At 37.8% G+C, this 18,094-nt stretch overlaps 1 protein-coding gene across 1 annotated transcript in view; it reads left to right on the forward strand.

Moving 5' to 3' along the window:
• The window catches only part of ERGIC1 (endoplasmic reticulum-golgi intermediate compartment 1), a 69,890-nt gene that overhangs the window by 29,666 nt on the left and 22,130 nt on the right, over window positions 1-18,094 (forward strand). The window contains exons 4-7 of the mRNA XM_075209631.1: window positions 9,276-9,370; window positions 10,553-10,677; window positions 13,489-13,593; window positions 16,348-16,408. Of these exons, the coding sequence (XP_075065732.1) occupies window positions 9,276-9,370; window positions 10,553-10,677; window positions 13,489-13,593; window positions 16,348-16,408 (386 nt within the window). The remainder of the gene's footprint in view (window positions 1-9,275; window positions 9,371-10,552; window positions 10,678-13,488; window positions 13,594-16,347; window positions 16,409-18,094) is intronic.

Genomic DNA, 18,094 nt, shown 5'->3' on the forward strand with positions numbered 1-18,094 from the left:
CTGTACATGTGGCAATTCATGGCCAATTAGATCTGAAAATTGTAAATAATTAAACCAAGGGGAACTCTCAATGTGTTCCTCCTTGGTAAAATGCTTAATAAATAAATAAGCTGGACACACAAATCTCTGCATGTAAAGTACAAATCAGTCCTTGAGTCCCAGTTTTATGAGGAGGGGCTTGCCCATTTTTGGCATGGGGGTAAACATGAGTCTAGAAGAGACTAGTGAAGCTATAGTCAAAGCATTGAAATTTAATGCAACCAGCTATAGAATTCAGCACACAAATTAGACCGCACAAACGTATCAAACAATACCTAATGTAATAATGATTTTTATAAGGGGTAGTTTTACTGAAGGGCGGTTCGATGAATACTCCTGTTATCTGCTGTTCTTCTGGTCGTTTTTAAAAACCACTGGAGTTACTAAAGTCTGACAATTAAAAGGCTGAAAATCACAATTTTCCAAACCACCACTTTACAGATCACCATCCCAATTTTTAATATGATCAAAATGCAAACAGCCAGATTTACTAAGCTGCTATTTGACAAATCGCCTGGAAAAAAAGGTGGTTGTGAGAGGCGAGATTGCTCAAACTACATGCTGTGTGAACTATGTTGCCATTCAGAACATAAGAGGAGGCACTATTGACTTATGGAGACAATCATTATTTATTGATTAAGGTACACAATAAATGTAAAATTAACTTGTGTGGGGGGCATATTTTATTTTTAATTATATTAAGGGGGCAATATTATTGTATTATATTATGGGGGTAATATATAACGTCACGTGTGCTTCATAAATAATTATTGCCCCATTAGCAATTAAATAGTATTGCCTCCTTTAATATAATTATGTATTCATATTGGTCCTGTAATATAATAATAAAAAAATGTATAAAGTTATTTTGCTCCATAATAAATGATTGCCCCTGTAATGGTGTCTCCTGTCGTGTTCTGAATTGCAAGATAGCTCAAACAGCAAGAAGAAGGTATTTAAAAAAGAACAAAAAAAACCTGTCTATTTTATGGCGGTTTTGACTTATTCGGCAGTTTAGCTGTTTTCCATCCGCAACACATCGGCAGTCATTTAACATCCCAGCCTCAAACCACACTATTGTAAATTCTTAGTAAATCTACCCAAAAGTGTTATGACATTCAGCATAATGTAGACAATGAAGATATAACATAGGCTTTTGGTGACATGAAGTTGTCATTAGTGAGCTTTAACCAGTCAAGAGGGAAATTCACAAGTCATTGACAAATATATCCCAATAATGTATGTATGATATACATCAATCAGCCACAACATTAAATCCACAGCCTAATATTGTATATATCCCCCTCGTGTCGCCAGAAGTGCTCTGACCTGTCAAGCCACGGATTCCACATAACCTCTGACTTATTTTCTAGCACATCCCACAGATGCTCAATCAGATTAAGATCTGGGGCCAAGTCAACACCTTAAACCCTTTGTCATGTTCCTCAAACCATTACTGAACAATTTTTGCAGTATGGCACGGTGCATTATCCTGCTGAAAGAGGCCACTGCCATCAGGGAATACCATTGCCATGAAGGGGTGTACTTGGTCTGCAACAATGTTTAGGTAGGTGATACTTTTGACATGTAATATCCACATGAATGCCAGGACCCAAGGTTTCCCAGCAGATCATTGCCCGGAGCATCACACTATCTCCTACGGGTTGCCTTCTTCTGATAGTGCATCCTGGTGCCACCTCTTTCCCAGGTAAATGACGCACGTACGTCACCTTCCTGGTCCAGTTCTCGTGCTCACTTGCCCATTGTAGCCACTTTCGGAGGTGGATAGGCGTCGGCATGGGCACTATGACTGGTCTGCAGCTACGCAGGCCCATACACAGCAAGCGGCGATGCACTGAGTGTTCTGACACCTTTCTATCATATCCAGCATTAACTTTTTCAGCAATTTCTACTACAGTAGCTCTTCTGTGGGGTTGGACGAGACAGGCTAGCCTTCACTCCTCACGCGCGTTAATGAGCCTTGGGCATCCATGACCATATATATATAGATAGATAGATAGATATATAGATTATATATATATATATATATATATATATATATATGTGTGTATATATGTATGTGTATATATAATATATATATATTTTATAAAATAAAAAAAATTGGAAGTGTAATTGGCACCCTCATCATTAATCTTATAGGTGCCATCGCTTGGTCTTTCATCTCCGTCTGCACACATACTGGTATACTTTACAAGCCAGCGCCGCATTCAATTTTAGCTGTTTGACTCCCGGCGAGTTGAAAAAAACCGGGGTATGATACATTTACCCCTGTGTGTGTGTGTGTGTATGTATATATATATATATATATGTCCTGTATTAAATATTTGCAAAAATGCAAAATGTTATCAAACACAACACTCCATTATGACCAAATTAAACAACCCCCTAGTACAGGCATATATAGATAATAAAATATATGAAAATTATTTATAATCATATACTAATATCTACCAACCCCTGACAATCAGTTAATTAACCCCCCAGCCCTTAGCCAATTAATAATTTTAAAGCCCCCAGCAGCTTATCCCCCCCCCCCCCGAGTCATAATCCCCCCTCTGGCTCCCATATAGAGAACAATAATTATCCCCTAGCAGCTTAACCCTCTCCCCTCCCCAAGTCATGATCTCCCCTCTGACCCCCATGTAGAGAGAAATGATTATGAGATGTTAACATCTCACGTGACCACACTAAACCGCGCACCGCGCCCGTACTGCCGGCAGCTGACGGCTTCTGATTAGCTGTCGGCTTCCGCCTGCTGTCTTCTGCATGCTGATTATTGCAGCTATCACTGTGACTGTGTATGGAGTAATAGGTGGATTCCATACACAGGGGTGGACCCCATAAGGTAGGAATTTCGAAGGGAGGCGGGTGGGTTGAATCGCACAAAAAAAAAAAAAAAAGGAAATAATTTTTTTTTACTTAACCAGCGCCCCAGGCTGCAGCCTGCTCAGCCTGTTGGCTGATCAGGCCCTGCAGATTGTACACTTCCCTCTCTGCAGCACAAATGTTTTTGTCAAGGATTAGATTTTGTATCCAGTAGCTGGACTTGTTCCTAACTCTAAATCAGGCCCTATATGTCCAGATTGTGATAGCTGCAGCATCACATTTAGGTGTGTGTACATGATATATTACACACAAACTAGCTATAATATTACTGTTTGGGAGTCTAAAATATGTGTCTTGTACCTAAAATCTGCTTTGATGTTTGAGGTAGATGAATTGCAGGAGTTAAATCCAATAGGAATGTTTAGTGTATCTGAGTGCCTGAAAGAAAAACAAGGATCCAGAGTATCTTATCAAGGTAGTTATAATGCACTTTCTACATTCTTATGCTATTACATTGGTATGCGACTTTGATGAAGACAAATGCTTTAGATGCTTGACCCATTTTTATGCATTCCAAGGTTGAGAATTCTAAAGCCATTATAGATCGGTTTACTTAAGCCTTCTTTTAATTAAGGGTTTTTGTCATTTAAAGCATTATTTCAGAATTAAGCCTTTTTATAATGTTAGTATTTGTACATTGTTGTTTAGTAATAGATTATTTATTGATTGAATTAATTGTTGTATTATCTCAGGTAACTTGTCCTATGCATCTTTTACTGTTATTATTTTGATTTCATTTATGTTTATTAATTTCATTCTCGCAGCTGGTGATAACTTTAGATCCCCTTATTGTAGTCCGGTTCCTAAGATATTTTTTTTTTTATTTATTTTTACTGGTTTAAATAAAACTCATTAGATAAGATGTGTTTACACTGAGAATGATGGCGAGTTGACCTAATAGTCAAAGATGATTTTGCTTTATTGTTTATTTTAATAGCACCAATCATATTGCACAGTGCTGTACAGAGAATAGGTATCCATTCACATTAGGTCTTGTCCCATGGGAGCTTACAGTGTAAATTCCCTACCACACTCTCACAAACACAGACTAGGATTAATTTTATCAGGAGCCAGTTAACTTGCCATACCAATATGTTTCTGGAAACCCACAGAAGCACAGGTAGACATATACAAACTTCAAACAAGATAAAAAATAAAAGTAGAAGACAAAGTCAAATAGAAGGTAATACATTTCTTATTATATGAAGAAAGAAGGAGAGAAAATTAATAGAGAGATGGGCGGACAACCCTATGAGCCCGTCAGTAAAGAGTCTAAACACTTCTGTAATAAACAGTGATCCAGACAGATAGGTCAAATGCTACATCTATCCGAAAGATATCTCTTTCATTATTATGGTAAACCAAACCTTAGCGCATCCTGGTTTTGTAGTATTTGTGGCTTTGAATCTTTTCTATTTTTTATAGTATGAAAGTTTCCTTGTATCTGAATTTGCACACTGTTGGGAATCACAGCCTTCGCGTTTATGATGTTGCTGTAAGTGTGGTCAGCATTTTTCGCATTCACAGAAATGACTACCACCTATTGGGAATATATGTGGCTTATGACTCTACATTGGGGGAGTTGGGCACCTGCATTTCTTGCCCATAAACTTTGGAAAATAGTGCTTGTTTTTTTTAGAATGATAACTTGCTGTCTAGTGTGACCCGCTTCAGGGCAGTAGGTGAATGCACAATTGGTGTGTGCATTAAGCAGCATATCACACATGCATACGTTATGTGTTTTATTTTTAATAATTTAACAATGGCACAAAGGTTAAAGGTCACCTCCCTATAGTATGTACAATATATGGCAAACATACTTCCATAGAGGACTCATCTATTTGCAATACACTGTAAACACATTGCAGACCCCAGAATAGTATATTTCTCCTGCTTTTGATGTTACTTTCTTAAATGGGAAAAACTTTCTGCTTGTTCCGTTATTTATCCCTTACATCAATTTGGCATGTTGTTTTCTTCTAGTCATTGTTGTTAGTGCTGTGCTTTGTATCAGAGTTAGAATAAGGCATCAGTGGACCACAGTGTAAAATGCTTATGTTCCCACCCTTCAGAAACCTCTTGGAATATTGATCTAGAAAAGATTGACTGAGGGATGTTAGAACTATATAGTGACCACATTTTAAAAACCATGGTCTACGTTTGTCATTGTAAACTGCGCTTATTTACTCACATGCTTTCTATTCTGTTTGGAGATCAAGTGCCAAATACTAATGCCTTGTCTCTATGTTCCTTGATACACCACTTGCTCCCCTAACATATTGCTTACGTCATGGGATTCCTATGCTTGATACTGTAACTGAAAATACTTATTAACAATGGCCTAGTTTGCACATGATAATTATACCTCTTGCCTACACCCAAATAAAGCGATGAGACAAGAAATACAGTTTGTACTTTGTCCACAAAATACGTAATATAACACAGTACAAGTAATTACAAGACATTTTAACATGCATAAAATGAGCCCTTCCACGGCACATTTCTGGTGATGACCTATGCATAGGTCTTTACAGTGCATGTTGGGCATGTACCCACCTTTTTTTGAAGATGCTTATAGGTGACTACAGTAACATGACTAGCTTGAAAAGGCATTTCATTAAATTCATGCAGTTGGTCAATGACAATAGACTGAAGGGAAATTAATCAGATACAGGAAGGGTCAAAGAAGCCATTTTATGGAGTAAATGTGCTTTTCTACAGGAGTGCAACATGAAGTAACAAGTGGATCCCATTTAAAGTGTTTGACAAGACCAGAAGAATCAGCTCAGGGCTGGTGCAAAATTAGTCCTTTTGTGGAGTCGAAATAGCAGTTTGTTCCTTCACATAGGGTGGACAGGGTGCATTTTTAAGGCTGTTCCTTGCTTTTATCTCCTTTTAGTAGCATCTCTCCGTGAAAGGCTCTGTATATCTAGGTGCACTGGTGTGCTTACCACTTACTTTGCAAGGAGCACCCTCTGATTACCCAAATTATCTTCTCAGCCTGTGCAAATTTCTGATCCCCCTCAGTAGTTTCACAACATCTTTGAGAGCCACAGGTTGGCCAGGCCTGCTTTATAACATTAGCTCCTCTTATATTATGATGTGGTTGAACTTGTGATGTCCTATTTTACTGACATATTGTGTTTACTTATTTTCTTCAAACAATAATGTATTGAATGAAATAGTGAAATATAAAGTTGACACCCCATGTATACCAAACATCCAACCAGTTTGTTCTGAATATTGGTACCGTATATAACTTAAAATGCCTTAGTACATTCCTACCGAATTGCCATGCCATGGACTGCATACTTTGCCTGTTCTTGCATTAATAAAAATTAATAGGTTTGGCCTCAAATTGTAGGAACAGCCAATCTGACTACAGAGCCAAGTCTACCCACTGAGGAACTAATGTGATGTCCCTACATCAGTCTTGTGTTGTGAATTATTTCACTCTACTACTATATATCACACAGATTGGATCTGTGAACATGCTCCCCACAAAAGATTATATAACATATCTTAATAAAACTTTCAAAACTGGTACCTGTTTATTTTAAAATATTATATTGCATATTTCACAATGGATTTCTTTCGATTCCTTTCTCTACATTTTTATCATCTGATGTTTTCATTACCATAATTTTCACTGACGTTTGCTCTCTCTGACCCAGTTTCTTGACTTTAATTACCTTTTGTGTAATGATTGGAACACACCTATTTCACCCACCCATATATTCCTGTTCCAAAATAGCAGTGCACATATATCCTGCATGTTACATAACTTGTTTTTATTAACTTCACCCATCAGTTTTACACATAGACCTGTCATGGTGTCTACTCTACATTATTTTCTCTAAATCTTGACTTTCACACTCAGGAGGTACAAATACACTTATGGCCAGTGGTTGAAGTGGAAATTTAGAAGTGGCAGTATGATAAATGTAATGAGAATTTAAGTGAATGGCATTTAATAGTTTAGTAGAAGTGGCGATATGGCATTCCACCATGTACACCACCACTTCGACCACTGGGTATATTGAAATGTATTGTTAAGGACCTATATTTATAACTTGGTAAGCAGTGAACACAGTGTCTTACTGTGTATGTAAGCTGCTACAGTACAATAATTAAAGTGTGGCTGATCCTATAGCTGATATGGAGAAACACATTACCATAGAAAGCGATGACAAAGCAGAACAGATTTATTCTGACAACCAAGTGAACTTACCATACTTCTTACCCTGTCCAACCAGTCACCTGGATGAATCTTTGAGGTTTGGTGCAGTGGTCAAGGTGGAAATTTATAAGTGTCTGTATGACATACCACTGTATACAGTCATGGCCAAATGTTTTGAGAATGGCACAAATATTATATTTCACAAAGTTTGCTGCCTCAGTTTTTATGATGACAATTTGCATATACTCCAGAATGTCATTTAGAGTGATCAGATGAATTGCAATTAATTTCAAAGTCCTTCTTTGCCATGACAATGAACTTTATCCCAAAAACATTTCCACTGCATTTCAGCCCTGCCACAAAAGGACCAGCTGACATCACGTCAGTGATTCACTCGTTAATGCAGGTGAGAGTGTTGACGAGGACAAGGCTGGAGATCACTCTGTCATGCTGATTGAGTAAGAATAACAGACTGGAAGCTTTAAAGGAGGGTGATGTTTGAAATCATTGCTCTTTCTCTGTTAAACCATGGTTACCTAAAAGGATAACCTTCGCACAAAAAGGGCCTCGCAGGCAAGGATATTGCTGCTAGTTTGATTGCACCTAAATCAACCATTTATCGGATCATCAAGAACTTCAAGAAGAGAGGTTCAAAAGTTGTGAAGAAGACTTCAGGGTGCCCAAGAACGTTCAGCAAGCTCCAGGACAGTCTCCTAAAGTTGATTCAGCTGCGGGATGGGGGCACTACCAGTGCAGAGTTTGCTCAGGAATGGCAGCAGGCAGGTGTGAGTGCATCTGCACACACAGTAAGGTGAATACTTTTGGAGGATGGCCTGGTGTCAAGAAGGCCAGCAAAGAAACCCCTTCTCTCCTGGAAAAATATCAGGAACAGACTGATGTTCTGCAAAAGGTACAGGGTTTGGTCTACTGAGGATTGGGGTAAAGTCATTTTCTCTGATTAATCCCCTTTCAGAATGTTTGGGGCATCTGGAAAACACTTGTTTGGAGAAGGAAAGCTGAGTGCTACCATCAGTCCTGTGTCATGCCAATAGTAAAGCATCCTGAGACCATTCATGTGTGGGTTTGCTTCTCAGCCAAAAGGGGGCTTGCTCATAATTTTGCCTAAGAACGCAGCCATGAATAAAGAATGGTACAAAAACATCCTCCAATAGCAACTTCTCCCAACCATTCGAGAACAGTTTGGTGATGAACAATGCCTTTTCCAGCATGATGGAGCACCTTTCCATAAGGCAAAAATAACTAAGTGGCTCGGGGATCAAAACATCGAAATTTTGGGTCCATGGCCAGGAAACTCCCCAGACCTTAATCCCATTGAGAACTTGTGACCAATCCTCAAGTTGTGGGTGGACAAACACAAACCCACAAATTCTGGCAAACTCCAAGCATTGATTAGCCAAGAATGGGTGGCCATCAGTCAGTATGTGGCCCAGAAGTTTATTGACAGCATGCTAGGGTGAATTGCAGAGGTCTTCAAAAAGAAGGGTCAACACTGCAAATATTGACTCTTTGCATAAACTTAATGTAATTGTCAATAAAAGCCTTTGCCACTTATGAAATGCTTGTAATTTTACTTCAGTATACCATAGCAACATCTGACAAAAAGAACTAAAACCACTGAAGCAGCAAACTTTGTGAAACCAATACTTGTGTCATTCTCAAAACTTTTGGCCATGACTGTACACCCCTAGTTTGACCACTGCTTATGGTGAATAGTTATGTTACATGTAGAGGCTGTTTGCTGGTCTTGCGGGGAAAACATGAACGACATCTCTCCTTTTTATCTGATTCCAACATTTTTGAAAAGCAATTCACACATTTGATTTTATTTATATATTTTTATATATATTTTTTTTTTTATGTTGTCTTTTTGGTAGAAAACATTTCTAGCTTATTTGATTGTGAACTAAGGATTTCAATTGACAGACTGGACACTTTTATCATACTGCCTTTTGAGTTATCTATTGTCTTTTTAATATGATTATTCAACCTACATTCAAATCAGAATCCCCTCATTCAGAGCTTCCGGTCAGGTGTTTTGTTTTGTTTTTTTTTTTTTTTGTTTTTTTTTTACTCGCTAGTAGAACTTGGCTGCAGATCCTAATATATTGTGTCATGACGTCTCTTTCAGTGTTAACGAGCTATACGTAGATGACCCTGATAAAGAGAGTGGAGGTAAAATAGATGTGAACCTGAACATCAGCTTGCCCAACCTGAACTGTGAATGTGAGTATGACTGAGTATAAGATTTTTTTCGTTGTCATATGAACTGTTTTTGTAGGTTTCACGGCTTGCTCCTGTACACATGGCATTAGTTGGCATGCATAGACAAAAAGATTTTAGGTTTCAACTTATGTGATCAATTGACGGTAGAGACGCAGTTCTTCTAAACTGCACTTTTCACGTGGATGCAAACAGAATTGGAATAACTTCTTATCTGACTCGGTGTTTACCAACTATAACAAACGTGACCATCTTGATCATGACTTTAACATTACTATGTTACATTCATGTTTAAAACTTAATTATCACTTATCCCTAAAAATAAAATGTTCATGTAAGAAGCATAAAGGAAATGCATTATCCCATGTTATCCTGACATACCAGTGCAGCTTTGTAAATAAAAAAAACAAAATCGCAAAAACACACAATTAGCACCCACTACTTACAGTGGAAGCACCTCCCGTAATTTTAGGGCCGTGTCCTAATGGGGAATGATGCAAGTCAAAAAATTATCAATTTTAGTTGCTAAAATGGCAAAGCCAAAAGGTAGTTTCCAGTGATGCTAAACCATTCAGATACAAGAACAGCAAGGGTTTTACACTAAGGATGTGATCGGCCCATAGTTAAAAACAAATGGTAAATTACGTAGCAGTGATAATAAGTTGCTGTAATTGAACAAATTGGTACAAAGAAAAACAAAATTACACTTATGAGCGGAAAAACAATGCAACAGTCAAAGTACAGGTGGTGGTAAAAATGTATTTTGATTTTTTTACTAGTCCGTTACTTTTTAGCTTCTTTATTATTTTAACTTCATTATTTTATTCAGCTAAGCTGCTATGATGTTACTGACCTTACCTCTAAGTATGAATCCACTAATCTATACAGTGCATTTCTGAAAAGGCAAGTCTCTAAGCTTGTCACTCATACCCTGCTGGCTCTGAATGAATAGAACCTTCCTCATAGCATGACAAAGTTTTTGCAAATAGATGAAAGATCGCATGATGGACACATTTAGTTAGAGGAACATTAAATGTAAAAACTAAAATTAAATACATAAAAAAACTGCCAATCACTAGCAGTATCCTTAAATGTGTATTTCTTGAGTCAGGAAAAATGTTTTTCACTGTACATCTGTTGCCTGTAGTGCATTGACTATTTTGTTTTTGTCTTTTGTGTTCTTAGTGGTGGGGCTGGATATTCAGGATGAAATGGGCAGGCATGAAGTTGGCCACATTGATAATTCTATGAAAATTCCACTGAATAACGGCAATGGCTGCCAGTTTGAAGGACGATTCACTATAAATAAGGTGTGGCCCTCTTTCTTTCTTATTGCCAACTTCCCCTGTTACATTTTAAATGTCCCTGGAGTTTGCTGTAGCTCCACAGCTTTGTCTTATATCCAGACAAATTTTTATATTTTAAACTGCATATTAATATCATTAATTTAAATTATGTAGCATCAAGGCAATATTAAATTTTTGGCATAATTACTTAATCAAGGTTTCAGATGTGTTGTCATCATCTAATAATATATTTGGGACTGCTAATTATGTATGATTGCATTGTTTAATAGTGTACAGAATATGTATGTGGGTTATGTGAAAGCCCATGTCATAATATGGGTGGGACAAGATCAACACAATTGCACAACACCTCATAGAAAATATTACTGTCTGATATAACAGCCTGGAGAGTTTATAGTGGTGCCAAGTGTCCATGCGTTTCCAAGGATGAGTAAAGAAAAACACATAATACATTCAAATAGGTCTTAAAGCGGAGAATATAACACATTCCCCATTTCTGGTAGTGATATTTGTAGATATGCAGTGGATATACTAAGCCTACACACCCTTTTTGGTATTTAAAGATGTTTGCAATGTAAAGCCTGAAATCAAGATAAACATATAAAAAATCAGACCGTTTTCAACCTTCAATGTGACCTTTAAAAGCGCAAATTAAGTTAAAAACAAATAGACAATTTTCTGGAAAAATAAGTGAAAATAATAAACGTACAGTACCCTGGTTGCAGAAGTGTACACAAAAAACTTTCAAAATCATTAAATTGCGAGTGGATCTCTTATGTACTTCCCTCTCTGTTATTCCACAGATTTTCAATGATATTGAAACCTGGGGGTTTATTTACTAAATTGCGGGTTTGAAAAAGTGGAGACGTTGCCTATAGCAACCACTCAGATTCTAGTTACCGTTTTATTTAGGTCATTCTGCAAAACGACAGCTAGAATCTGATTACTTGCTATACGCAACATCTCCACTTTTTTAAACCTGCAGTTTAGTAAATATACCCCTTGGACTCTGAGTAGGCTATTCCAAGACAATGATCTTCCTTTTCTGAAGCCACTCTTTGTTTGACTTGCATGTGGGTTTAGGATTGTTATGTTACGAGGTAGAATTACATTTCAGTTTTCTGAGAGAGGCCAGCAGGTTTTGTGGCATATATGTTGATCGTTGGCTCTATTCATTATGCCCTCTATCCTGATTACAGCCCATGTCCAAGCTAAAGAAAAGCCGTCCCAAAGCGTGATCCTGCCACCACCATGTTTCACAATTGGTATGGTGTCTTTCTGACAAACACATCTTTTAGAATTATGGACAAAAGGTTCCACCTTGGTCTAATCTGACCATAAGATATTTTCCCACATGGTTTGGGGTGATTGAATTGTATGGTTTTTTTGCAAAATTTAGATGGGATGTTCTTTTTTGCAAACAATGGCTTCCATCTTACCCTGCTACCCCACAGCCCAAAATACAGGAGATTATTAGTATGCAGGGAGTGGCCAGTTTCTTCCAGTAATTCCTGCAGCTCCTTTACTTTTCCCATAGGCCTGTTGGGTAGCCTCTCTGAATTTTTCTCCTGGTCCGGTCATCAAATTTGGAGGGACATTTTGATCTTGACAATATCCCTGTTGATGGTGGTTTTAGGGTTTCATGGTACACATAATGCCCTTGAAAGGCTTTTATACCCCTCTCATGATTGATATATTTCAGCAATAAACTCCCGTAGTTGTTTTGAAAGCTTATTGCGGAGTATGGTTATCCATCATCATCACCAGCATTTATTTATATAGCACCAGCACATTCCGTAGCGCATTACAGTTTGTCACGAACACTCGGCTTGTTTCAGATGCAGCAATTTGAAACGGCTGCCTGTGACTGGAGTTACCTTGGTCACTTGCCAATTAATATACCTTTTCTGCCACCACGAAGGATTTACTATAATGTCTCTGCGTTCACCAAAACCACTTATTATTTATTATTATTATATTTCACACTTAAATCACATACACATGTAGGATAGCTGATCTTTGTGGCTAATCACAATCACACTCATGCTGGCAGGTATATGCTCATTATCTTTAAACATGACTGATTTGATTAACGCTGAACAAAGCTACAGTTCATTGTGAAAGGGCGCACTTATACAACAAAGATATATTGTAGATTTTTAATGTTCACTTTTTTTTTTTTTTTTTCCCAACTTGCATTGTTTTGGTTGCAGTGTGGCTTGATTTCGGGCTTTACATCACAAACGCCTGCAATTTCAATAAGGGTGTGTGGATTTATTATATCCACTGTACCTGAGCCAGTTTTACCCGTATGACTGGTTAACATTGTATTCAATGGACCATTGCTGTTCCGTAGAAAGCAGTCTGGTACAGTCCAGTATATTTTATAAAGGAGGGAAAGACTGGATGACTCTAGAAGCCAAAGCCATAAATATGGCCGTAACAGTTTAGTTCCCCAAACAAAGTTTTGTGGCTAGAACAGACAGTATTTTTACATGTAACTATCCAAAATGTATTTAAAAGTTAAGGTAAGAGCGTCATTAAGTACAATTGAACACCGTCAAATCAGCTGCTGCAAAACAAATGTACGTATTCCATTAACTACAAGACTTTGAGATAGATATATAATAACATAATATAATGTTTATATCTGAATCTATTCACCTTTTGTAGACTGCAGAACTGAAGATTTTTTTACCAACTTGCTTGGTGCACATATTATGATTGGGCTGAATTGGCAGGACTACTGAGTGATACAGGCTGGTGAAAGTGTTAAAAAAAACAAATCAATATAATTGTGTCTTTGTTAATTAGGTGCCTGGAAACTTCCATGTGTCCACACACAGTGCCACAGCTCAGCCGCAGAACCCTGACATGAGCCACTTTATTCACAAATTAAGCTTTGGTGATACTTTACAGGTGAGTGATCAGACAACCAGCTTCTCTTCCACTATAGAATGCATCATAATACATATACATAGGTGTGATAAAATGTCTGGATATAATTTACCAATTCAGACATGGGTAATTTAATAGCATAACTTCAAAATAAGACCTGTATGGTTATAACTAGAGATGCCCACCCGAACTTAGGGGATCTGAGTAGGCTCGCGAGCCGGCTCGGTATCTCCATGCGTCCTTGGATCTGAATCGAGGCAAAACGTCATTGTTTCGTTATCGGATCTTGCAGGTCTTGGATTCTATAAGTACCTCCCTCCTTGGGAGATCTAGTGCCATTGCTCACAGAAAGAGGGGTAGCAGTATTCTTGTCACTCTCCATTCTCCAGTGACATTGCTCATACAGAAACAGGAAGGATAGCAGTGTTCTTGACAAAAATTGACTGGAAATGATTGGAAATTAATGTTAATGAGGATAATAATAATGTAGGGATAAAAAAAAGAGCCAAATTATGTGATTTTAGCAAAGAAATTAGGGGTTTTTGGAAAAAAAAATCGGAACCAAAACACGCGAGGGCGGTTTTACCAAAACACGAAGTTAATCCAGATCCAGATCCAGATCCAGATCCAGATCCAAAACCAAAACGCGGGGGTCAGTGAACATCTCTAGTTATAACAAGCATGCTTGTATTCAGGCTGCTGGTTTCATCTGTTCTGACTGACCTCATCTGTTCTCCATTGGTCTACTGAAGGAGCCTTACTAAACTAATAGCAATGAATTTAAACTTTATAATTTCAAGTACAATTAAATTTAAAAAAGTGCACAAATGCCCATCCATTATGATAAAATGAGAACTAGCATTGTTTACACTCTTTCACCATTAAGACAAAGTTGTAAGAAGAGTGGCACCAAATGTATGTTAAAAGCTTGTTGTTGTTAATATTATCCTTACTATCAATAATAATATTACATAAATACACAATATTTTCGTTTTTGTTTTTTTCCTTTCTATGGGGCCAATTCAATTTGGTCGCGTTATTCCTAGAATAATACGGCCTGTGCACTTTTACCGTTAGTATGGTAATTTTACCGCTGATTTTTGCTCGCACCTCTCAGGGTCGCAAGTAGAAATCCGGGTTAAAATGACTGTATTAAAGGTAATAGTACTAACACCACGTTAATCCTAGACTAATGTGGCCGACTTAAATCGGCCCCTATGAATCATACAAAATCTGTACCTAAAAGTTAGTAGATACTCCAATTGTTTGTATGTGTGGATAGATAGATAGATATATAAAATTATAGTGTATGTGTGTATTCATTCAAGCGGGCAGATTCAATTCCCTAAATATTGCAAGGATATTTTTTTTGACAGAAGCAATGCTGATTTTTCCTTGCGCCCCATAGAGGTGCGAGCAAAGTGTTATTTTTTACCGTAGTTACAGTAAGAAGAAAAAAAAAATGCGTCCACAATGTTCTATGGAACATTGCAGACAATTCTGCCTCGAGGAATAGTTTATTGTGGTAAAATCGCCTGGAGCAATTTTGATCAGCCGAACAATTTTGGCAACTGCTTTTTAAGGATGTGGTATGGCAGTTTAATTAAAGCTGTACTTTTACTGCAAGAAAGATGACCCACTTTTAGTTTGCTTATATCAATAGGAATAAGTAAATGTGATTGTGCATTGTTCTCGTGGTCCTGGATGAGCTCAATATATGACCTCACTCAGTGGTTGTTTATTGTGCCATGTGAATTATCTAACTGTTTTACCCACCCAGGAACACTCCCAAGCAGCACATGGCCATTGTGTAGAAATTGGCGGTGCCCCAATTGAGGATTATGTGTGATGTCTTGCATAGGAAGTGGTCATCTCATGTTCTAGCGTCAGACAACTGTATAAACCTAATATTACATGCATATAGAGGTGTGGCTGGTACCTGAAGAGATCCTTCATTCTATGAGCTACAGTTGAGAAACTATACAATAGTTTGTATTGTGATTCACATTTCTATTTGATATCCCCCAACTTAAGTCTGTCTGGATAGTTATTGTGAGTTATGAATTGTTTAGCAATATTTTTTCTTAGTTTGACACTAGCCAAATAGATAAACAATTTACTTGTCATATTGTAGCTGGGCAAAGGGAGCCTATTTCCTGGGTTCCAAGCAAATGGTGCACCCTGACTCAGAGTTTGCCCCTTCCATCAGTGTAAATGTTAAATGTCTATGCATAGTATTTCTGTTATCAAATAGTCTTATCAAGCCTAAGGTATAAGCTCTGTCTTCTGAACTACACCAGTGATTTAAGACAGAGAAGTAGTATCTGGGAATAGACAGCATGCTGGACAGATTAATACAGGCTATGTAAATTCCTGTATAGTTAATGACAACAAGTGACTTAATTGCTTCTTAATAATTCTTACTATTGTATAGGTAATAACAGAGGAGGGCTGGCAAATTTTACCCAAGGGGGCAAGACTCGACTCAGCAGCCTGTTGCCAATATTTTAAGTTAATAAAATGCAGGTGACCCAGCCCAAGGTAGCCCACTATGGGACCAGCCTGGGGAACAGATGCTCCCCAGCGCAGCCTGCCCCTGGGTAGCACACAGTGTGTTTTTTAACTGACCACTTTTGTTTTTAGCACAGGTTACATCTTTTACTCATTGGTATCCTATTTACAAATTCATTACAGATGGAAATGGAATTTTGGTGCATCTACTTCTTTATTTTGCATTTGCTCTAACACAATTCTCCCATCCTTGTCACCTTACAGGTTACAAACATTCATGGTGCTTTCAATGCTTTGGCAGGAGCAGACAGACTCTCTTCCAACCGTACGTACAGTTTACATGAAAGTTCACAAATGACTAGTTTTAGCTCTAACAATGGAATCTTTACACACTGAAGGGAGACTGCAGTGATATCTTTGTTCTAATGACAAATACTCAGGAATTCTCTGTAATCTTTCAAGTTCTATTTCAAGAGAATCTCATTAAGCAAATACACAAACAATGCAGTTTTTAAGGTGCTTTTGACTACAGCCTGAGCACCTTTTTGTTATTATCTGAGTGTTCCAGTTTTTAAATGGGCAGGGATTGAAAAACCTGTAGCCAATCAGAATGCTTACAGCAGCACAGAACATTTCAGGAGATTATGTAATTATTACATGTGACAGGCAGTGTCATGATATAAGTAGGGACATATAAAGTTGTGGTTTACCCCAGCAGGACAGGGTGTTGTAAGGCTCCAATAGAATTGACGCAGGAAACTTGTATAAAGTGCATACATATAACTTGTTAATATCTTTATTGAACACCTGGATACAACATTCAATGTTGAAAAATATATGTGAATCTTTAGATTTAGTAAGTGGTGTAGCAGTAATTCCTGTACCTGTCAGTCAATCCTTCACATAGGCTTGGATGTGTTTTGGCCAGTTCCTCTTTACAAAACTGCTCTCTTTAGGTTGTGTCAGCATTTCGGTAGGGTTAAAAACAATTCTACAACCCCAGACCTTCTGCTTTAAGCATTCTGCTGTCGTTTGACTATCGTGTTTAGGATTATTGTTGTGCTGCCTCACCCACATGGTATTAAGCTTCAGTTCAGAATATGGATTATAGACAGAGCGTCCATGTTTATCTGCTGATTGCTGCCTATAAGAGGATGACTGATATGAACTCCTCCTCTCAACACATGGGAAGCATGTAGATGCCGATAATCCAGTGACATAAAGTGGAGGACCTCTGACGCTCTGAGGGAATTTGGTGTAATGACCACAAGAGAGGACATTAAACATAAAGTGTGTTGAATTACCAGACTCATTTTCTGCTGCTTTAATCAATGCACTTGTTTGGTTGATTTGAAATAATCCGCAGCTTTGCTTTAAAAGTCTTTATAATGATACTGGCTACAAGTCATGTTGGTCTCTCATGACCAGTATTCTAACATACCATCTCCCAGTGGCAAAGGGAAGGGAATAATCTTGGTGAACATGTTAATTGTTAAATCTTCTGAATTTTATATTCTACTTATCCCTCTGCTGTTGCCAGGATCCTAAAGACAGCCTTTCACAGTACTGGTCCTTAATACAACAAGATTGTGTTCTTTAGAAGATCTGGGGGGCACTAGTCACTAATTCACTACTGCACCCGTCCTAGGTCATATGCTAGAAGTATCATGCTCATAATATGGCCATTATATAGCAATAGTGCTTTGTATAGCAGCAAAACCAGTGCTTTTCTCTTTGGGGATCCAATCACATTTGAGGTCAAAGAAAAGCAGAAATGCAAATAGTTCTTTTAAATAGTCACACCCTTCTATGTTTTCGGCTTATTCGTTAACAGAGCAGAATGTCCTGGACTGATAATGTGACATACATCTGGATGTGAGCTGAAGAAAGTGTCTCCGGATTGTCTCATGGCCAGATCACTGTAAAACACAACTTATGCACATTTTCCAATTTCTTTGGATTGTGAGCGGCAGTGCTACAACACCCAGTCCATATAGATCCTTTCTTTATT

This window comes from Mixophyes fleayi, chromosome 4, assembly GCF_038048845.1.
Source record: "Mixophyes fleayi isolate aMixFle1 chromosome 4, aMixFle1.hap1, whole genome shotgun sequence".
Classification (NCBI taxonomy): Eukaryota; Metazoa; Chordata; class Amphibia; order Anura; family Limnodynastidae; genus Mixophyes; species Mixophyes fleayi.